At 40.4% G+C, this 24,756-nt stretch overlaps 1 protein-coding gene across 24 annotated transcripts in view; it reads right to left on the bottom strand.

The window, feature by feature from the left end:
• The window catches only part of LOC126353529 (polypyrimidine tract-binding protein 1), a 509,631-nt gene that overhangs the window by 101,298 nt on the left and 383,577 nt on the right, over positions 1 to 24,756 (bottom strand). For all 24 annotated transcript variants that reach the window (XM_050002786.1, XM_050002773.1, XM_050002775.1 and 21 more), the window contains exon 4: positions 13,910 to 14,056. In XM_050002786.1, coding sequence (XP_049858743.1) covers positions 13,910 to 14,056 — 147 coding nt within the window. The remainder of the gene's footprint in view (positions 1 to 13,909; positions 14,057 to 24,756) is intronic.

Below are 24,756 nucleotides of genomic sequence, written 5' to 3'. Positions count from 1 at the left end.
TATGTAGAGCATAGAAAAAGTATCAAACAATAAATAAATAACAACACTACATATTCTACGACTTTTTGTCTACAGGCAGGTTTTTAATTAAGCGCCACCTGTGTTAATAGCTCCAGTGATGATCTAATTATACATTAATTCTTACTGCTTGCTACACATCAAACGTAGCGTGTTTCTTAAAAACTTAATTTTAATTAAACATATTGTCAACAACCACTGACGTCTCTCGTCGCCGAATAGTTCGCTGGCCCACTTCCATAACATTTCGTAATCGTCTTCAAAGTTAAATACCTCGTGAAAGTAAGCGGTGACGATACTTATTTTTGATAATTATTTTTTCCAAAATTTGATCCTACATTCACACCAACAATATACTCACATAATTCTAAATGCCATTTACATGAATTAAAAAAACTTTCAAACAATATGGGTACACGCTGTCTGACACCATGAATGCATGGACTGACTGAAAAATGCAACTCATTAGCCTTTGCACATCGGCGACAATAGCCAACGCTCCTGGCTTCTTTGTCGAAGATTTGATCGAAGATATCAAATATTCGTCAAATTTATTCGAGAAAGATCTTTGACATGGCGCTAAAAATGGGTATTACACTGTCATGATATTTTTCGTCAAAGTTCAAGATAGCTGACAGGAACAACTTGTTATTAACCGCAATAGATACATGTACCACAATTGCACTGCGTGCACATGTGGTAAAGGGGGGGGGGGGGGGGGGAGGAGAGAAACGTACCCGAGAGAAGCCGTGGGTTTTACGAAGAGACGATAAAAGGATTCAACAAAACTTGTTATGTGAGCTTGTAGTGGAGGACGTCAAGTTATACACAAATTATTTAAGAATGGATGAGCATACATTTCAGTATGTGCTCAGTGAAGTCTATCCTCTTATCACAAAGGACAATACTCACTGTAGAACTGCTATATCTGCAAAAGGCAGGCTCAATGTCACACTCCGATTCCTAGCTATAGGAGAGAGTTACTCTAGCTTGCAGTACGGCACTCTAATACCACAGTGCACACTAACGAAAATAATACCTGAAACGTGTGCAGCAAATTATAACGCAGTAAGGACCAATGTCTGAAGTTACTTAAATGTTTACTTCACTTTATGCGCATTAAGAACTATTTTTATTTTGTAAACAAGTCAATTACATTTTGTGTCCGAAAACTTTTTTCTCACGGCTAATTACCGAATATTTTTATAGCTCTCCAATTTTGTTAATCTATTTTTGTATTCAGGGTGCCTCACGTTGTAAAGCGCCAAGTCAGTTGCATACATCTCTATCAATTTTGTAGTTGACGGTACACAATTGTATTTACCGGCCATATTTATGAACACGCTACAGATGACAGAACGCTGCAACGATGTTAGCGCTCATCGTGGTAACATGTCACACTACAGTGAACAGAAGACAAGCGACTTATGATATACAGATTTGATCAAATATATTTTACGACAGAAGAGATTAGACAAAATTTCCTATTGCACCATCAAACTTCTTTGACAAATATTTGCCATATCAACTTTGACAAAGAAATCTGATAGTGTAATAACTGCCGTTGCGGCCCCGTACGTGTGGGGAAATCCCGGATTGCAATGTGATGAATCACACGCGACGTAGAACGATTTGGTCGCCAGGCACCACTCAAGTTAATCGTGTTTGTATAGTTTTATTCTGTTTCTGATAGTCCAAGCTGAGTAAGAACTTTACGTTAAGATTTATAGTTATTCAGGGACCACAAATGACATTCGGAACGAAGTTCAGGCCCAAGTTGCCGCTTCTGGCACTTCCCGATTTTGCTGTTATCAGCATTTTGAAGCTAGTGATGGAGGTAGAACTATCAGGAATTCACGATACACAGGGCTCCATCTGATTTTGAGTAATTTATGAAACTACTGCGTGCATTATGACAGTTATTCACTCCTGAACAGAATCGGTTAATGGGCATTTTTAATTTAAACCTTTAGGACAAATCTATTATACAGCTACACTTACGTGCCTTGCCTTTCATGTGACCTCACTCCAACTAATAGAATTTATAACCATTGGTGTGTCACTCAGCAGTGCAGCTAACAGCAACCTTTCTCTACACACATCGATATTGCAAAACAATTGCTTGAATATTTTCACTTTAACTATAAGACTAGTTAAGATAAACGAATGGAGGACTAATAAATGAACAAACCGGCTGTATTAGCACCCTAGAAACATACACAATCCACTTTGTATAACAAAAAATATTCTACTACGTAACCTGCAGATCCCAACCATGTATTTTCAAAACTAATTCAGTAAATTACAATTCCTGTCCTTTAAATTTTTTCCTACAAGGCTTAGTAGGCAAACATAACAAATGCCACTGTTGTTAACTGTGCACTGTCAACCTGACCTGTCACCCAGTATTTGAGATTGCAACTAGTTCTGTTATGTTTGGAAATTACACGTTTCCATGATCAGTACCTTTCAACTCTATTCATTGTTCAAGATCCATTTAAATTTGAAGTTGAACAGATAAACTGATAGTACCAGCACACTGAAGAGACTGAGGGAACAACTGTCCACCATGCACATAACTACATATAAATTTCTGATGGAAGATGTTCCCTTTTTTTTATAAACCTATTTCACACTAAATTCATAGTTAGCAAACTACATGATTTTTGTACTAATCTGATATATAGCAACTGCTAACTAAAGTGATTATGTATGCAGTCTTCAATATGTAGTATAACTTACATGAACTGACTCGCAAACATATCTTTTTTTAGTGCTGTTAGATGCAAAGAAAATGAGGCAGTGACGTTCTTCACCTGTGTGGAGGTCTCTTGACACTGACGTGTGTATGAAGTGGCTCGAGGAGGGGACAGTGACCATGAAGAAGCCGATTCAAATGAAAATCAACTAATGGAAAGTGACACTGGAATTGAATGATCTACAAACGAACATGATAACAATGAGTCTTAGTGGCCCTTTTATCTTCAGAAGGGATAAAAACAAAATCACCCGATTCTTACCCTAACAGAAATATAAGAACAAGGTCAGAGAATACGGCAACTCTTCTCCGTGGCCCAGAACTTCAGCACTAGTTTCTAAAGAAAAGTAATTGACACTCTCTTAGGCAGCAATGTCAACTGCACAAATATCTAGGTAAGAAACTTTAAATCAAATTTCAGTGAAAGAGATGCTAACTTGCTGACGAGACAAGTAAGACCACTTTTCGGCATACCATACGTAAAAAGAACCCCAGAAAGCTCTAGAAAAAACAGTAGCATGCTCTAGGATAACTCCAGAGGAGACAGCTTTGAATCCCATTACCAAATTATGGGTCAAAAATTATTAGGTTCCTTGTGACATGTTTATATTTTGATGACTTGCAGGCCAAGGCTTCAGAAAGAAGTTGATAAATTATCCCCAGTTAGAGAAATTTTTGAGTTTCTTTTTAACAGTTCTTCAAAACACTGTCACATGTGAATATTTAACTGTTGATAAACAGTAACTTAATTTTTCGAGAAATTGCCAGTTCGGTCAGTATCTTCCAAAAGCCTTCCAAGAACAGCAATAAGACATTTGCTTTGGTAGATGCTAAAAATGCCTATACTTTTACATGGAAACTTACATTGGCACTCAGTCAGTGGCCTTTCAAGCAAAGCAATTCTCCTACAAATATAGTTTGGAGATTGATGGAACTTCAACAGCAGTCATCTCAACCTTACTGGTGACAATTGATTCAGTGATATACCATTGGTAAAGAAGCTGCTAGCCAACAGAAGACTAAAATTTGAACAAGGAATTAAAATAATAAACCAAGGACCCCAATAGCCTTCTTTTGGCTTCAAAGAAAACTGTACCCTAGTGCCATACTGTACTGAAGCGAGTCAATTTTTTTTCTTTATATTTACGTTATGTCTATGAAGATACAAGAGAGATGAAACCAGAATTCCTAACTTAACAATTTGGCAGACTGGAGTTTACTTACTTGATGACCTAATTTAAAAAAATGGTTGCACAAAACACTCTTAGGTCACCTATGGTTGTTTTCTACAATTTACTTAAAATTTAAATGTACCGATCATGAGTGCACTGTGCATTTACCTAACAAATTCATGATCACTGAAATCAGAGAGAGAGAGAGAGAGAGAGAGAGAGAGAGAGAGAGAGAGAGAGAGAGAGAGAGAGAGAGGAGCATCGGTAAGCTACTATGAACAGCATACTGAACACATTATTGTAGACAATACAGACAAAACGCACACACCTACCACATTAGTAGAAGTTTATATGCCAACTAGTTCCACAGATGACTAAGAAATTGAAGAAATGTATGACAAGATAAAAGAAATTAGTCAGGTGGTGAAGGGAGAAAGACATTTAATAGTCATGGGGGGGGGATTCAAATTCAGTAATAGGAGAATGAAGAGAAGGAAAAGCAGAGTGTGAATAAGGTATGAAAGACAAAGCTGCTTGGTAGAATGTTGCACACACTGTGTCATAGCTAACACTTCATTTAAGAATCTTGAAAGAAGACTGTATATGAGGAAGAGGCCTGGAGACATTGGAAGGTTTCAGATAGATAATGTGATGGTAACACAGCGATTTAGGAACCAGGTTTTAAACTGTAAGACATCTCCAGGAGCAGATATGCATTCTGATCACAATATAATGGTTACGAACCGTAAACTAAAACCGAAGAAACTGCAAAATGCGGGAATTTAAGGAGATAGGTCCTGGATAACCTGAAAGAACCAGAGGTTGTACAGAGTTTCAGGGAGAGCGTAAGGGAACAATTGACAAGAATGGGGGAAAGAAATACAGTAGAAGAAGAATGGGTAGCTTTGAGGGATGAAATAGTGAAGGCAGCAGAGCATCAAGTAGGTAAAAAGATGAGGACTAGAAGAAATCCTTCGGTGAGAGAAGAAATACTGAATTTAATTGATGAAAGGAGAAAATATAAAAATGCAGTAAATGAAGCAGGCAAAAAGGAATACAAACGTCTCAAAAATGAGATCGACAGGAAGTGCAAAATGGCTAAGTAGGCATGGCTTGAGTACAAATGTAAGGATGTAGAGGCTTATCTCAGTAGGGGTAAGACAGATACTGCCTACAGGAAAATTAGAGAGACCTTTGGAGGAGAGAGATCCACTTAATATCAAGAGCTCAGACGGAAACCCAGTTCCAAGCAAAGAAGAGAAAGCAGAAAGGTGGAAGGAGTATATAGAGGGTCTGTACAAGGCCAATGTTCTTCAGGACAATATTATGGAAATGGAGAAGGATGAAGATGAAATGGGAGATGTGATACTGTGTGAAGAGTTTCGACAGAGCACTGAAAAACCTAAGTCAAAACAAGGACCCGAGAATAGACAACATTCTATAACAACTATTGATAGCCTTCGGAGAGCCAGCCCTGACGAAACTCCACAATCTAGTGAGCAAGATGTATGAGAGAGGCGAAATACCCTCAGACTTAAAGAAGACTATAATAATTCCAATCCCAAAGAAAGCAGGTGTTGACAGATGTGAAAATTACCGAACTATAAGTTTATTAAGTCATGGCTGCAAAATACTAACGCGAATTCTGTACAGGCGAATGGAAAAACTAGTAGAAGCCAACCTCGGGGAAGATCAGTTTGGATTCCGCAGAAATGTTGGAACACGTGAGGCAATACTGACCCTACAACTTATCTTACAAGCTAGATTAAGGAAGGGCAAACCTATGTTTCTAGCATTTGTAGACTTAGAGAAAGCTTTTGACAATGTTGACTGGAATATTATTTTCAAATTCTGAAAGTGGCTGGGACAAAATACAGGGAGCGAAAGGCTATTTACAATTTGTACAGAAACCAGATGGCAGTTACAAGAGTCGAGGCGCATGAAAGGGAAGCAGTGGGTGGGAAGGGAGTGAGACCGGGTTGTACCCTATGCCCAATGTTATTCAATCTGTTTACTGAGCAAGCAGTAGAGGAAACAAAAGAAACATTCAGAACAGGAATTAAAATCCATGGAGAAGAAATTAAAACTTTTAGGTTCACCGATGACATTGTAATTCTGTCAGACAGCGAAGGACCTGGAAGAGCAGTTGAATGGAATGGACAGTATCTTGAGAGGAGGATGTCAGATGAACAACAACAAAAGCAAAAGAAGAGTAATGGAACACGGTTGAATTAAATCAGGTGATGCCGAGGGATTTAGATTAGGAAATGAGACATTTAAAGCAGTAAATGAGTTTTGCTATTTGGGGAGCAAAATAACTGTTGATGGTTGAAGTAGAGAGGATATAAAATATAGACTGTCAATGGTAAGGAAAGAGTTTCCGAAGAAGAGAAATTTGTTAACATCGAGTACAGATTTAAGTGTGAAGAAGTCATTTCTGGAAGTATTTGTACGGAGCGTAGCCACATATGGAAGTGAAACATGGACGATAAATAGTTTGGACAATAAGAGAATAGAAGCTTTGGAAATTTGGTGATATGGAAGAATGCTGAAGATTAGATGGGTAGATCACTTAACAGAAGATGAGAAGAGAAATTTGTGGCACAACTTGACTAAAAGAACGAATCGGTTGGTAGGACGTGTTCTGAGGCATCAAGGGATCACAAGTTTTGTAGTGGAGGGCAGCATGGAGTGTAAAAAATCAGAGGGAGACCAAGAGGTGAATACACTAAGCAGATTCAGAAGGATGCAGGTTGCAGCAAATACTTGGAGATGATGAAGCTTGCACATGATAAGAGTAGCATGGAGAGCTACATCAAACCACACACTGGACAGAAGACAACAACACAAGAACATGTGTTAACTGCCTATGAAATAAATTACTGAAACATTGTTTCTAATCATTTCAATGACTCATTAAAAACACAGAACAATGTAGCATGCACCTACCACAGGGTTAAACATGGCTACTTTCCACAATAGACCCTCACGAACGTGGCGTTCAGAACAATGGATGCAACTGCTTAATAAACAGGCTCGCGTATCACAGGATTTTAGTGAATGACTGACTGCAGGTGAAACTGCCAGTAATCTGTCACCCATATATAAGGCCACTGAGTTCAATAAAATACTGCTTCCCCCCCTTCTGACAAATTGCCGAAGCGTTGTGCAGCACACATTATGGGACATGCACTGAAAGACAATATTTTGTTTTGTATAATACTGGGGTTACCTACACAGAAGACTTGTCAATATTGAAACACTGATTTTCAAACAGCCAAGTCAATTTTTTCATGAATTTCACTATTTTAACATTCCTAGTCTGCACAGTATCACTGTCACAGGAGTGTTCACGTTTTATGTCTCTGACTAGGGCTGATGTAATGGCGAGAATCAGGTCCAGTTTCTTGAGCATGAAGTTTATTCTATGCAGAAAAGATCTAGGGGAAATATTCTTTCTGCGGAGCAGGATGTCAAATATAGCACAACTGTGGGGGAACTGAATGATAGCGATAACAAACTGTATACTATTCACACCCAAAACTACACAGAATTTATTTTTGATCATTAACTGAAAGAGGTAGTACCATACAAACAAGATGATCATGGAGGGGGTGGGGTGGGGGGAGGAAGTGGGAGGAACGACTGGCACTAAGAATTCGCCTTCGACATGGGGCGATTTTAATTCCTGTCCACCTACCCAGAGTTAAGTTTTCGTTGATTTTTTTAATTCACATGATGCAAATACCATATCACATTGATATCAGGGCACATTCATGCCAGTTTCCACAAGTGGACACACACTGATGTCCAAGGGACAACAAACCCTGACCATTATTTATAACCAATACCGACTGTTACGTAAGGAAACAGTAGGAAACAAAGGGGGTGTTCTAATTACTAGAATGAATATTTCGTTACTGCAAAAGATATTTTACATATGTATGTGGCATTACGTACTTATTAACATTTTTTTATTCCAGCAGAATAATGCACATTCATATATTTGATTCAAATCCCCTTCTCCTGCACAATATCACTACACACTTTAGTATCACTACACATCTGATGTGTGTGTGCTTGACTGATTACGTACCCGTGCCTCACTCACTGCAGCTATGTTTACAATTTTTGTTGCTGACCTTCGGTGACTTTACTCCCAAATTTATCTGCTGTCTTTTAAGTTATCATTAACTTTATAATCTCATAATCCGAAATTCAATAAAAATCCTTGTAGTTTTGATATAATCGTCAGTTTCATGCATTTTACACTAATTACGGCCTTTGCATTATTATAGAAAATCTTGAAAAAGTATTTCAATTTTGTGAGATCATACTCTCTATTTGGACATCATTGTTTGAGAACTAACTGTGTACGATAAAATATTTCCATTTTCTGATAACTCTACCAGCGTAAGTTGAAGATGCATAATTGCATGTGGAGTTTTTCTCCTATAGTTGAACTGAGTCTGTGTGTTACATGTAAGATGGCATAAACAAATCAGCAAGATTTTGCAGAGTGCACTACTTAGAAAATGTGAAACGTATGCAGTCCTCACTGTCTCGGTGTGCCATTTGGTAGTGCTGATGCAGAAGAATGTGAATTTTATACTGGAAAACAAATCAATCCGTAATTTCTCTGCAACATACACTGATGACAAACTCAACATGCACACACCGCCACTGACAGTACAGGTCAGGTGTGAAATGAAAATGAATTACTCGTTATAGGTCTTGAAAATTGTTCTTAAGGGTTACTTCTGTTGAATTCTTTCACGCTGAACAAGATGTCAGTTCTCACGTTCCAAGATTAAAACCACATACTATACTGACAAGACCTTATTCTAACTAAGCACAACTTTGTGTGAAGATACATTGATTCACTGGTAATTTGTAGCTGGGTGAATATGCGAACAAGGAAAAAAAATTCCCGGATTTCCCAGTTAAAGAAATGCATTCTACCAGGTGAACACACACTTTTTTCGGGTTAAATGACATTTTCCCTCGGAACCGTAAAACTTCAAAAAGGTTTGGAAAGATGTGCAGCAACACATATGCTGCGTATTTTCATATTATGAAAGTATAAATTCGAATTCCAAACACCGTATGATACTTCCCAAAGCATTGAAATCGAGATTGCAATGTACATTTGTTAGCCAGTCATAGCTCGTATCACGTGATCTCGCCAGCCGTTACAGCGGTTATTCAGAGCATACGACACATGATGGAATCGGCCAATAGCAAGATCACTTATGTAGTGTGAACACACAAACAGGAAAAGTTAATGGTTTAAATAAATATACATAGTGTTACTACAAGAAAAACAAACACAACATTCATTTTTTGCACGTGTTACACTTTAAGATACATCATACACATGTGCCAATAAAATTTTTTGCGACAAATGTCTTACCTGAGCTCAAAATCCTTCTAAATGGATCATCATCAAGGAGCTGATTTTTAAATGAGAGTCAAACACTCCGATTTAAAAAATTCATTGTACATTGTCGCACAGTTCAACTTGTGTAAAAGGAAATTTACTTTGGAAGTATGCTTTTCGAACAATCATTTGCAATATTTTCCCACCACCTGTTAAAAATAGGTTAGTTTCAGCAGTTGCCAGATTGCGCCAGATAACAGGCGCCACCACGCTTGCACAGCTATTACGACGTAAGAAGCCCGTGTGTTCTTTAAGTGTATAACACTAAAACATCGTAAGTTATGTTATAAAAGACATCAGAGGATACTCCACGAGCATCGGAATGTCGTGAACCATACTAAAATGTGCAAATTTGAAGTGCGTAAAAGTGCCTATATTCCGCCAGTGTTCAGCAGTGACGTGTGAAAAAGCTGCGTGCGGTAGTTCCAGGGAGCTTAACAGTCTTGTTATTTCTCGGGCCAAATCCCACAGCTCAGTTCTGTTGGGTTCATATTGTAATGGTACAGCAGCATATGTAAAAATGCAGAATTTGTATAATGTGCCCAATACTGTGAAAATGGTTGTTTTTTGTGTTTCTACGATACTTATCTCCCTCTGTGGTAGATTTTGTTTGTTTTTGTCTTAAAAAATAAATTATGTTTTCTTAATTCAAGCCGATTTTATGATCAGTCATTCACAAAACATCAGCAATTAAGATTTTGTATTTGAAATGGAAACTGTAATTGCACATTATTCATAAAAAATAATGATGAGTTTTATAATTAAGAGACGTAGATAACTCAAATTGAACGAGGAAAAAACCTGATACCAGGGAGATTTGAACCAACGCACAAGTAATTGCACTTGGTTCACATTTTATTACGCTAACTACTGCGCTACTCGTTCAATGTTCATTAATCAACTGCCATATATACAACACGGGAAAACTTCAAAGCCAATTATGTCTATAAATTTATGAAAAACATTAGGAGCAGCCTGTTTCTTGGCACTTTTTAAGCGTGTTCCACGCGCATGTTTCACAAAGGAAAAGAATGCAGCCTTAGCCATTTCTATACTGCGCGTTAACAGTGTGACAATAAGAGCACAATGCTGCAGAGGCTGTGACTGTAACCAAGTTTTGAAACAAAAACTACATAGGTACAGCATGATTAAGAAAAACGTTGACAACTGTTAATACATTTGAATATCTTTAAAGTTTCATTTAACATAACTTAGTAATAAGATATATAATACATAAGCATGAAATTTAGTAGAAGTAAGAGAGATGATTATCACAACAAGAAAGGAGAGAAAAGCACCAGGAACAACAATTGGTGGGGAACAATTGAGGAGAGTGGAGAGTTTCAAGTACCTTCCTGATACAGGAAGATTGGGGGGGGGGGGGGTAGAGAGAAAAGCCGAAGCATTTTGGAAGTGTGTCAGAAGCCTGATATGGAACAAGGATGTACTCCAAATCAGTAAAAAGGTAATATACCGGTCATACTATGTCCCAATTCTGACATATGCATCAGATACCTGGGTTATGAAAGGAAGAGAGGACAGCTAAGCACAAGATAGTGAGATGAAATTCTTGGGAAACAGTATTGGAGTGACAACGATGGACAGGTTACGAAATGGGAGGATCAGAGGGTTAATGAAGGTGGAACCATTACAGGAGAAGATAGAGAAATCAAAGCTGAGATGGTATGGACAAGTGAAGGGAATGGAGGAGAAGAGGATGCCCAGGAGGATACACGAGATGAAACTGGAAGGAAAGACCCCAAGAGGAAGACCGAGAGAGAGATGGCTGAAAGGAGTAGAGGAATTCACACTCATCAAAGTCAATTTGTTGTTATGAAGCACTGCATAGTCTTCCTAAAGCCTTTGGCAAATTTTGCTGTTAGTAGACCCTTGTATGAGCACTGTGTTTTGTTGTTGTATGTGGGACATTTCCTTTGCAAGTAAAGTTTTTATTTTCATTTTTTCTTGTGTGTGTTTTATTACCACAGTACTCTGTTGGAGTATCAGTTCTTACCAGTCAAAATTACGACAAATTAACTGAAAACCAAAACAATTAAAAATTCCCGGAATTCTAAACAATTCCCGGGTTCTTCCAAGTTTTCTTCTGGATGAAAAATTCCTGGGTTTTTCACAGTATAAACTATTTGTTTTAACTGAAGATTGACTTGTTACACCAGAGGTCTTTCCATAAAATTAGATCTAACTGTCTAGTGTGCGGTTATGAATGTCATGCAGTTTACCACACTGCCTCAGTAGTGACATTTACTTGTTATCCATTTGCTTGGTAAATAGTTTCAAATGATGGAGTTCAACATATAACATTGTGCTTCAAGCAAGCAGGAGCTACATCACACACAGCAAGAAGTGCCAGACAAATATTCATAAAATGTACCCTTAACAGGTTACTTTAACATTACAGATATCTCGCCTGACCTTCCACACTAATTACACTTTTATATGAGTTCTTTCTGTGAATTTACTATAAATCTGCATCTATGTCAGAAGGAACCATGTGCATTGTGGAAATTTCAATCTGACGAGAGGGGGAGACAGACAGACAGACAGACAGACAGACACAGAGAGAGAGAGAGAGAGAGAGAGAAAGAGAGAGAGAGAGAGAGAGAGAGAGAGAGAGAGAGAGAGAGAGAGAGAGAGAGAGAGAGAGAATTCTATTTGATGGAATATCTATGAAGTGTTGAAACTAAGCGTGACTGGTGGTGGTGGTTCGTGGGGTACTGAACAGTGTTTATTACTAACACCCGTAGAAATCCCTATCTTTCCATTTTCAGTCTCGCCACTACCTGAATGATAAGAACACAAACAACCCAGTCTCCAGGTGGAGAAAATTCCCAACCAAGTTGGGAATCTAATCTGGGACCCTGTAATCCAGGGGCAGTAACACTAGCCACTAGACAACGAACTATGGATAGTTACTGGCGAGTGTGTATCTGTTGCAATATAGTGTTCTGGATTGCTATTGGTGATATAGAGAGAAGTGAGAAACTGTGTGCATATCACTCCTTTGACCCTCCACACCTATCAACTGTTTCAAGAACACTACGAAACCCTGCAAAGATTTCAGTAATTTAGCGCATGGCAAGAGCACACTGTCTGGTCATTTGGGTGCCTGTACATCAACCTACCTTTGTGGCAAGATAGAGTTGGTGACAATCCTTGCAACATCACGATTCCAACAGCTACTCCTGGACTTAACGGGCACGGTACAAGTACGTGTTAGCGACCTCTGCTATGAACGCAGGTGACTAGGTAAATACCCGCGCAGCAATGGTGTATAATCAGAAAAGGACATACAAGAAAATAGGTTACACTATTCAAAAAATTGCTTGCTAAGCCTATTTTTAAGAGCTGTACAGAAACCAAGAAAAATGAAAATAAAGATTCTCGAAGCTATCCCAGTTTTTTTTCTTCACTACTGTGTGCAGCTCTTCTATAGTATCCCATCACAATGATATATCTTTTGTATTACGTCCTACAAACCCAAGAAAGAACTGTCTACTGGTGATCAAACTTCCACCATCCATACATCCATTCCATGAACATTTGCCTTTACAGATGTCAAGTGAAAAGGATGAGTTAGAGTTTTTCTAACTTAACGGTCCCTAATGGTAATTATATCGATTTTACTCGTTTTTGTACATCACTGTGCACACTTCACACAACGTCACATACGCACAGGCAACACGGCTGCTGCAAGATGATTTGTTCGCTCATAAAAGCTTAAAAACAGGGAATTTTGTTTTACGGATGTGCATCACCTTCATTATAACAATTTTGGTCAGGTGATTTCCGTAATATTGGAATTTTGTGTGTTTGAGGGAGCCAGTCTTACGAACTTCCAAGCTATCCTGTTATTACTGGAGTTCACATTGAGGTTACCGCTATTCTGTTAGAAGGCGCAACAGAAGGAAAGTGATGAGAGAAGAAAGCTAGGGTGAGAAGCACGGGAAGGGGAGATGCTAGCGTCCACTCCATCGCCTTCAAGACGGCCGGCCGGACCCTGTTACCTGCAAATCGCTTTCCCAATAAAAGAGGCGAGGCGAGTTGAGGCGCGGCCGGGCCCGGCAAATGGCGTTCCGGTCCGCAGTTTGCGCGCGCCGCCTCCGAATTACGCTAATAGGAGGCAAACGCACGCCATTTGGCCGCAAGTGTGGCGGCAACGCCCTCGTTAGTTAATCGCCTTTCTTCGTGACCGCGCACCCGTAATTGCGCTTCGTGTCGCGATCTGTTGAATTTTTCCCTTTTCCTTGCCTTTTGTATGTAGCGGCAACTTCAACAGAAAGGGTTGTTACTACCGGCACAGACGCATTTCATACATAGTTTTTACATAAGACACATTTTTTTATTGGCTTTAATTCCGTTCATTAAAGCTGATCAGTGGTAGCAGTTCGATTCGTACCTCTCTCTCGCGATCCCCCAACACATCAACCACACGATTTGCAATAATCTTGCGTCCAACCAGATTTGCCTCATATTGGAAACACACACACACTAATTACTTACCGCGTTGGAATGCGTCTGATCGGTCTTGAGTTCCTTGTGGTTGGAAAACTGCACATAGACTGCTCGGCCGCGAAGTTGCGCCACACATGATGTGAAGTAGTTCACCATGGTGGACGCTGCGACCTCGTCAGCCATCTCCAGGAATGCCTGAAAACATGCGTCTTATTCAAATCTTTGAAGACTCCAATTAAATTTTCAACTGGTATTCCTAACCAGTAACACGACGAAGTTGATATGAATGAAAACATGAATTAGGGAAGTAACCATTTTGAAATATCTGCGTTATTAGTGTTCAAAATCATTCCAAAGACGTGTGTCCCTACGTATTAGGGCTTATCCGTTGCAAGATTTTTCTCGCGGTAAACATTAAACTAAGCTACAAGGTATTTCGAATATATGCATTGCTTTGAGGTCTTGCTGACGTATTTTGCCTTTAGGAAGGTTGTAAACAACTACACGATAATTAAGTTTTCAGGAGAATTAAGTAACTAATGCTTTAAATAAACGAATCTACTTTAAAAAAGTAAAACTGTGCATATCTCCACGATTGGGTAACATCTCATTGTTTTAATAAGAATGATCGTACTGAAAGTGGTACACCCTTGCCTTTGTTCGACGTCTAATGTGACTTACGTAGCCAGTTATAAACGGATCTATGGCAAAATGTGCGCAAGGAAAGTGTGTGTATTACGCCTATACCCGAGACATAACTAATGCAAAACTGAAGTAATTTCCATGAAATTGCTACAGAGCACCTAAACGTGTTAATGAGATGTGCTCGAATGCCAAGACGATAGTGTTTTCCTTGAATGCACAAGCGTAAGTGATCTGTAGCGGTACGACGAACTGTTTAAGTTCTTGGGGACGTTCTTATAGACTGCGTCTTACTGCAGCACGGTAATAATGAACAGCAACCGGTAAGAAACTGATCGATGTCCATGAGTACGACTGTTGTTCCATGACTAACTTGGTCAGAACAGCAGCGCTGGAACACTTGGGCGATTGCTGTTAGGTCTCATGCACAGACGAAGACGTATCTTTCTTTGGGACACCCGTCATCATTCAATGGAAACTACATGTCCATAAAAACCACGCTTAATCCCAGATTACTAACCCCTCGTAAAAGTTACTATTGCCGAAGGCATAAAACACGATATTTTCTACTGAATTTGGTGTCTAAAATATCAGTGGAGATTCAATAATTGTTATTAATTAATGTAGAACTATAAATATGACCTTTAAATAGGGTGTGTATTAGTAACTTTCCGATGGTTTAGTAACGATGTACCAACCTCCTTCCCCCTTTTAATGTTCTACGCGCAGAATCTAAGACCTTATTTTGTAATAGCTTCTATGACCATATCCACCCCCTCCCCCCCCCCCTTTATTCTCAACTTGTTAGAGAAAAGCTTTTGCTTTTTTTTAGCCTTTATTCTCCAGATCAATTAAAATTTCAACAGCCTACCTTAACACTGTCAAAGATAACAATTACGTAATCTATGCGACTGTGTACGGTAGGTGAATTAGAGTGAAAATGGGTGCTAGTAATTGTGATTTTCGGTAGTATTTTATGGACTAAGAGTTTTGGCAGTGCTTCCACTAAGCGACATCAGTTAGTGTCCCCGTCTGCGCTGCGTTCAATCCCCCACTTACGGGAGAGTTACTCCGGGACAGGGAGCACGTGTGCACGTGCAAAAGGCAATAGTGCGACTTTGCCGTAGAGCGCTTGTGGCTAGATACAGAAAAAAAGGAGGAAAAGGGAGAGAAACACGCTGAATAATACAACACCCCACCTGGCTCGCGGAAGATGCCCGTTCCCACAAAAAGAGCTCCTTAGGCCCCATAAACCCACTAGGCACTCCGTTGTGGCAAAGAAACAGTATTTCGACCCACGTGCCCGCTTAGTATCAGCTGTATGCTTCAAGGTGATACATTTGTAGTACCGAGGTCTTCTAAACTGGAATAATGGTTTTTAGAGTCTCCTAAAAATGCGGAAGCAGATTACAGAAAGACTAAGTAAATTCATGTTACTTCATGTTATCAGGCCTTAATAAAATTGTTCCAAGAATACCCAAGCGAATCACTGCAGAAGGGCAATAGGAAAAACGGACACTAGTCTGGCCAAGAAAACATGAAACAATGTGAAGTCAGTTGAACATTCCACACTTATTGTAGTCCGTATGGTGGAAAATGGAGGGATGAAATTAATGAATTGATTAAAATCATTCTTAATAACAACCTACACGACAGTGAAAGTACATTGATGTCTGTAGGCGATTTATAGTCTAGTGTACGCTGTCTGTTGATGGCTAAACAGAAAATTCCTTCTTAGTCTGTGCGATCATGTGCGTTCCTTTTAATGCTAAGAAGGGTAGACGTTCTTCAATACCTCAGAATAGACAAAAAAAGGTAGGTAACGGGCAGTTGGTGCTGCGTGATGGGATCCTACAATGGGAGGAGGATACGGACAAAGCAAACATGGAGGTCATGGAAAGCTGCCACTAGCTCGGTTTTACGAGGATCGGCTATGACTACGTAACGTCCTCATACTCGCCTCATACGGTTTACGAAAATCAAATAAAACATTAACCAGGATGGCTGGACGTAAATGTGAAATGTCATTCGTCCAGAATGCAAGTCTTACAATAGCGGTGGATCGGTTTGACAGACTTCCTACTTTAGCTTTTGAACATGCGTCACATCACTGAACAATTAACCAGAGTTATCGAATGGTGTATTATTTCACTAAAAATAACTTATTTACTTCATCATATCATTATCATCCTTTAGTAATACTACATTTCAGTTCTGTAACTTAACTGCATCCACCGACGACGAGACCTTGCTACATCTTTAATTCCTATGCGTCAATACCGACTGACTGTATGTAGTAGCCTCTTCTTTAATATACCACAAACATGCTGCGGTCGTTTAGCATTACGTTTTTGGACCACGTGTACAATCTCTACAGCATTCCAACGTTTTTGGATAGATTCGATTCACGTTTTACCCCGACGTTTATTCTTGTTTTATCATTTTGTCTAGATCAGTTGATTAGTGCCCACTTAAGTTATGAAATGGTGCTAACCTAAAAAAACTATTTGCTACTACTTAACGTTATTATTTAGTAGCCGTTTCCGGCCACGCGTCGCTGTGATTCACTCTTGTTACACTAAAAAGAAAGGTAAAAGAAAGTACACGTTTCTCACATATATGAGAACTGGCTATACGTCCTTCAGAATATTGCGTCAAAATTTGAAGTCAATCTGTCAAAAAAGTTCAGAGATTTTTTAGTTAAGTTTCCCTTTGTGTGTTACGTATTTATTTATTTATTTATTTATATAAATAAAAATCAATTGCCGCATTTATAAAAAAATATGATCACCTTAGAACGGCTCGACGTATCTGTTTTCACTTGAATAATAACGGTCTGATTAAGACAAATGACTGCGTTGGCGGTAGTGATGGGAGAATATGGAGTGACGAAAAGGGAGGGGAAAGTTAGGGAGGAAGTCGGGCGGCGGGAACTTGCGCTGTGTTACAGAGCCGGCGCCCGAGACAGAGCAGACCGCCAGATGTAGGTACGGCTGGCAGCAACCTCTAAAGCCTGTCGCGTGGGCTCATTACGGTCAGAATTACTCAGTGCTCGCGGGTAGGCAACGCGAGCGCGCAAACACGCCGCAGCAAACTACCAACGCAGTTTAGCCGCCGCCGGCCCTCACGTCAGAATTCGAGGCAATAACAACGCAGCTGAGAGTAAGCACGCTCTCCCTCGGGCGCATCGCCTGGAGTACATCCGCGCACCACCGCAACGATGAGCAGGTAACAACTGTTTTACGCGTTCGCAACCTCCTTCCCTCTCCACCCGCCTGCTCGTGCGGTTAAGGAATCCGGGCAATCTGGCTGCAGGCATCGCGCAAATGTGATTTAGTTACACTCTACCGCTCGCTCGGCACCGCAAAGGAGCTACAATATCGCAGCAACTGCCGTGGTTGCGGAACGCACAAACACATCAGCCGCATGGCAGACGCAGTGTAAGGAGTACCGAAGGGATGGCGCAGAACGCGACCGAATATAAAGTTCCGCTTCGAAATGAAGAGCGACATTCTGAATATGGGGTAGTTCAAACGGCCGATTCAATAGACACACAGAACTGGTATGTAAAGTGCTTTGCCGCTAACTGGTCAGCAAATGTTCAAGATCGGCTTTATCGTTGGAAGTAACAAGTGAAGGGCGACTTTAATGAACTGCTACGCAATAGTGTGTACATTATGCTTACGCTCAACTGGATTGAAGAAATTATTACCAGTTTCCTTTTCACAGAACCATCACTGCAATAGTGCAAGTGATTTAGGCAAACCACGAAAAACAATATAGTAGGCCAGATGGGGGTTCTGTAACAACTACGCCCCTACAGAATACGAGACCACCGTCTCAGCGATAGCGCTATTTCGTTCGGTTTCATGAGTTTCCAGCAATGTTATCCAAACAGACAGAATTGTGGCCTACACAAGCAAAATGACTGAAGGAATCAAACTGGGAAAGCGTGATGGCAAACAAATTAATAATCAATCCTGGACACTGCAACACAAATTCTTACGTGTTTTAGAAGTCCATTAGCCTTTAAAAATTAATAAAAGCTTTAATTATTGTTATTCTTGTGTATGTAATCAAACAGGCATCAGGGGATCACCAATTTAGTGTTGTAGGGCAGCGTGGAGGGTAAAAATCGTAGAGGGAGACCAAGAGATGAATACACTAAGCAGATTCAGGATGATGTCGGTTGCAGTAACTACCGGGAGATGAAGCTTGCACAGGATAGAGTAGCGTGGAGAGCTGCATCGAACCAATCTCAGGACTGAAAACAACAAACTGCGTTCGGTTTGTACGCAGGTTGTTCGTGAGTCTGGACTTCTTGGTCAACTCGTTTCTGTGTAATGTCTGAAAGCAATTACACTGTGAAACTAGTAACTTAACACAATGCCACGAACTGAGTATCTATTCTCAGTTGTATTACTCAGTGAAGTCCAGCTTCTTGTATCGAGAAGACAAACTATTCTTGTTTCCTGCGTTAAATGCTTAGTTTCTTCTTGACAAATTGCTTCACCTTCGTCTGATACATCGCTCACAACCGCCACAGCAATTTTGTTTAACATGAACACACACGATTTCGTCGGCTTGGAACTACTACTAGTCTTTCGATTTTCTTTTAATAAGCTTATGATAAAACACTGTACACACAAATACCTCAATACACGCCACTGTGAAAGCTAATACCAAAAATGCTGTTGCAATATAGATCTAATTCTGCAGAACGCTATCAAAGACCACCAAATGTAACAATTAAGACCCATCTCTTAAGAGACAGAGAAACAAGAGCTAACGAACATCTGCACATTGAACGCTACAGCTGGCAATTCATTTCGCTTGAGACCGCAACAAATAATTCATTTCTGGACTTCCGGGAGAAGAATAGGGTCAGCCATTATTCTACAGACGAGATGGTCGTCTGCGGCTGCAGGATTTCCGCAGGAAGTTGTCTTAGGAGATTACCCAGGGGAGTGGAGGCGTTTCTACGCGGCCTCCTTCCCATCACCTTACGCGGCGACTAATGAACACACTTTCGAACGGGAGAGCTGTAATTCCGCATCTGCGGAGCGGAAGGACTCGCTGGTAACGAAGGATTGGGGTGCATTAGCACCTGCAAGGCTGATTGTACTCGAGTTAGAGGCAGTGGCGCGGAGATTACAACCATGTCATTTCACCATACATCACCTTCAAAAACCTAGTGGCCTCCTAGTGAACGATAATAGCTGTGGAGGGGGGGGGGGGGGGGGTGACAAAAAAAACCAGATCTACACCTGACAAGATTTCATTTTTCCATTCAATCGGAGAAGTAATTATGCAGAACTCAGCAAATTAAGCAGTTGGAGGCGATCACTTCCGCACTTCATAAAATCAATTATTCTTACTTAATTTAAGGAGTTACACAAAACGTCGGAATAGCTTGACGGGAAAACCACTGGACAGGCGGAGTTATTTGCGCAGGTAGGAGCAGCTAACAACCGCATTGTTGGCCGGTGGGAGTGGTTCAAGTTGAAGTCTTGTAAATAGATTAGTATGTAAGAGTACGAATAGAAATTTGGAGCAGCCGTCACGGACTTTGAAGTCCTTCCAACAGCCTCACGCCGCTACAAGTCGGTGTTGGGACACACTTTCTCTTCTCCTTTCTTTCCTCTATCCACCTTTGCTTCTCGTAGTTAATAGAATTTCTTCATTGTTTAATGGTTTTGGATTTGTATGTTTATCTGTAATTATTATTTGAAAAGTTTTCAATGAGCTGTAGAAAAAAGCCTGCCTCCACGTGGAGGGACACAGGCAACGGTGGGAGTAGAGTCTGGCACTGGGGTAGTATTACACTACCGCCTCGGACCCCCAGAACCCAGCCACAGCGGCAAAGAGGCATTCACAGACCCACCGAAGGTAATCACACGGTGGATCATTAAACAAAATGAAAAATTAAACAAAGTGAAAAAAATCCTGACGCTAACCACTTTAAATCCCAATAGTTCTTTGCGCCGCTGTGACTGTCGACTGCAGAGCGATACTGGTGAAACGCAAAATCCACTGAGATTGGAAAATGAACTCTTGTAGAACTTCTAGTTATTAAGCACAATAAAGGCCGCTATAGGTTGCGTCTATGCTCGAGTAATTGGGAATAAGGAAATTTAACGGCCATCGCCTTTCCGCCCAACATCATCATGGTCATCTTTTGTGTGTTCTCAATACCTCTGCACGTGGCTTTGTTACCCAACTGCGATAAAGGCGTTAAATTTTCACTTAAGTTCACCTAACTACGCAGAAGACCTTGCAGGCTGTGACACAGCTCGATTCTGCAGTGGAACGTTCTTCAGCGTTCAATACTAAACAGAAGTCAGTAATCCCAGAACCCTGCGAGCAACGATTTACTTTATGTCTATTTTTCACAATTCAAACGAAGTACTGAGAACGTCAGTTCTCTAACATTCATGCCTTTTGATTACGACACACAAACATCTTAATTTGTTAAATGCTTCCTTACATTACTTGCCAAGAGTGGGCTTTAATTTTGATGACTCCATGACGGGATGTGACAGTTTTCCAAGGATCAGGACCAAGTGCAATGTCATCGTGTAACAATATGTACGATGCTTTTATGGAACTGTATTGTCGATCTACCTTCTTGCTGCGTTCAAGCCAAGATCTACGGCAGTATTTCATATTTAAAAATAACAACCTTCTCGTACCCCATAGTATGATTTTCGTAGTTAAGTCGCTACGAAATGCAAAATCAAACTGCGTTGAAATTAACTTCCGCAAATCTTAGGGTTTACAACACGAAACGAATGCTACTGGTTCTGCTTAACCTGCTATCCCTGTAGAAGTACACTTACGCGGTTTACAACAAGTATAAATTTCGCCTTGTAACGCGTTCGACGTCTTCTCAAACTAGAGAAACCACGACGCTGGCGCCTGCTGATAAATAGCGTTACGGGTAATGGTCGGCGAGGAAACTAAGTACTCTCCAAACCATGTTAGATATCGTAGGGTTTTCTGCATAGAGGTTCGCAGTCCGCACTTCACTGTAGGACCTATGATTGGTGCACCTCTAAGTTAAGAGGAAGATAAAGGCATATGCCCAAGTTCACTAACTTCAGAGTTAATACAGCTGCCACCAGACGGCGCTACCGAAGCTTTTTTATTCCTCAGTTTGCTCAATAAAATTTACTGTCATCCCATTTTAAGTTAGTAACCGTTTATAATAAACTAGCTGCACATTGCTGTGAAAATTTTTAATTTCACAGCACTAAACACATTTCATACGTAAAATTATAGCGTACTTATTTTTCAGATTTTTTAAATCGGAGTTTGATACACGGAAACCGGTAACACAAAAATCGAAATGTGGCTCTGGAAATAAATTTCAGCCTGAAGCTTGGTTTACACGATGACACTGGGTTGCGCCACTCAGGTGGAATGAGTTGCACGCAAGTGGTTTCATATAGGATTGTAGACACGGAGACACCATAACACACTTCAGTTTCGTTGTTTTGTTGGTTCCAAAGACGTGTCTGAAATGAAAGTTTTGACAGCTGCACGTCCCACCAGTTGTAATGGGAGTTAAAGCTTGTTGCGTGGAATCGCTGCATACGAAAAATATAAAAAACTTGTTTCGATTCGTGACTGGATAAAGAAAAGACGTCAGCTCGGTTGCTCAGCATCCTTGCTGAAATAATTTATAACGGAAGATCAAAGAAGTTCTTTTAATTATATTAGATTGCCACCAGAACTGTTCACGTTTCTTCTAAATAGAGTTAATTATGCGATAAGGAGTGAAGGTATTGTAATACATGAAGCACTGTTGCCAGAACTGATATTACATATATTGCGCGCATTACAATCGAGAACACTCGGCGTGCCATAAGATACGGTTTTACTTGATAATGACGCTATTTCATTAACACCAATAATTATTAACATTAGCAACAATAAGTTTTCGAAGCAGGCCGAATTAGGAAGAGAATGGTTTGCAAACTACTCTCTTGAAGATAGAATTTTGAAATATTACCACCGTACAGATCTAACATATGTAAATGGGGAGCACTGTAGCGACGTTTTAAATAGATGAATATTGAATTAAGAATGCAGCTTCTTGAATTTGTATAGCCTTCCCTCCTGTCAACAATAGTCCTTAACAAAAAGGTGGGCCAACTTGAACGATGGGATTTTGGTCTTTTAGACGAGAGCATTGCCACAGATAGAATTACACTTGTTTGTATTTTTCTTGATTTAGTTGTATACGGCTCCTAACTCAATAAGTTTTGCCCTGCAGCTCAGATATTACCAAACCATGTATGTTATGATCGCACATGATGGTCTCAGCGGCAGCAATATGTTGCTTATTTTTGTAATCACCATCACCGAAATCCCACGAACACCTATGCAAAGCACAGATATCCAAAGTGAACATCATTCTTCGTTCCCCACTTCATACTTCAGTTTGTCTACACACTAAGAACACACACAACCTCAAAACTCATGGAACTAGTGTTGCCAAGGGTGGCAAACGCGCGGCGCGCACGCGCAGCGGCCGGTAGCGCAGCTGCCTGCAACCTAGTGTCGTCGTGTAAAATTGGCTTTATGATTGTTTGGTTTACAGCATAAATGCGTTACTTATAAATGGTCTCAAATTACAACCAATGACAATTCCGTAAGGAGTTAATGATCAATGCGAGCTACAAACAGACGTCGGGGGGTACCCAGCCTGGCCACATAACGTTCCATTTGAAAACTGGATCTCTTGGTGGACGCTTGGCAGTGACAACTTCTTATAGTTGTCACTATCTATTGACTAAAAAGGCGTATAAAGATCCGCTGTAGGTACAGAACGTGCTTTTGAAAGCAAGTTACTGTCACTGGCGTTTACATTACTGGACGGACACGACGGTTACAGACCTTTGAGACCAGATAACGGTTCTGAAGAGGAGCAGTGCTCACAAAAAATGCTCCTACAAATTTATGAATAAAGTCATTTCGTAGCCTTTCTGCTATTGTGGGAAGAACTTAACGGGCGGCCGGTTGTGGCCGAGCGGTTCTAGGCGCTACAGTCTGCAACCGCGAGACCGCTACGGTCGCAGGTTCGAATCCTGCCTCGGGCATGGATGTGTGTGATGTCCTTAGGTTAGTTAGGTTTAAGTAATTCTAAGTTCTAGGGGACTGATGACCTCAGGTGGTAAGTTCCATAGTGCTCAGAGCCATTTGAAGAACGGGCTGTTAACTTTGAAAAGCGCAAGGCCCCCCACCCCGCCCTCCCGCACAACATTACTCCATGAAAAACCCGCCAGAAATGCAGTGTAATAAGAGTCTAGTTTCAAAAAGAGGTAAAATGCTCATTAAACTCTTCACTACTGCAAATATTTGAGGGTGACAAAGGAATCCTTTAGAGTCTTATTGGTAAGGACTGCATAAGACAATGTTGTGTCCAACAGAAAAATGTAAACCGTGGCACTACAAAGAGATTCATAAAAAGGAGAACGCACTTGTGCATGCTCGAGCGAAGATAGTTGAGAGTGGATGGGCAGGATATAACTCGAGACGTTCATAGTGCAGGATGCAGCACTTGCGCTGAAATGGCGTATCTAGAAAACGACAAATGGAGAACTTCAAACCTGTCACCTGACTGATTATCGATGTTTATCTCTTGCATAAATGTTACAGTGCTGCCACTGTAGCAAGCGCTTCAGTCTTATAATAAATACACGCTTTACAAATGATTCACACAGTGAACAGCACTGAAGAAGCTCTAGTAAAGATTCACTGGCTGACATCGCACGCCTACTTTCCGAACGATGCTACCGTTAATACATTTTCTGGAGAATTAAGTTAATCTGATAACATGAGAAGCACCCAAGCACTGAAATAAAAACATAGCAGTTCCGAATCTCGGATGGGATATCAGTCACGAACTGAACTGTAACTACGAGGGTCATTCAAAAATTAGAGACAATTTGGTCTGAGGGAAACACTGTTAGTAGGGAAAGTTTGGTACTTTTAAGGCATTAAGTTGGCATCATCACTGGAATGAGCTCTGATCGGTTGATGTATCAACATTGTTTTGTTTATAACCTCAAAATACATTTCAAGATGGCGGGTCCGCTTGAAACCTCCACATTACTGGATCAACGTTCTGTTATTCGTTTTTTACTTGGTGAAGGCGGGAAACCAGTGAATATATACTGCAGAATGTCGGTGCAAATGTTTACAAGAGGGCAGAGAAGTTCAAAAATGGTCGCGATTCTGTGACTGAC

Source organism: Schistocerca gregaria, chromosome 1 (genome assembly GCF_023897955.1).
Source record: "Schistocerca gregaria isolate iqSchGreg1 chromosome 1, iqSchGreg1.2, whole genome shotgun sequence".
NCBI lineage: Eukaryota > Metazoa > Arthropoda > Insecta > Orthoptera > Acrididae > Schistocerca > Schistocerca gregaria.
Note: the sequence above shows the minus strand (reverse complement) of the source record. Positions and strands in the feature narration are given on the sequence as shown.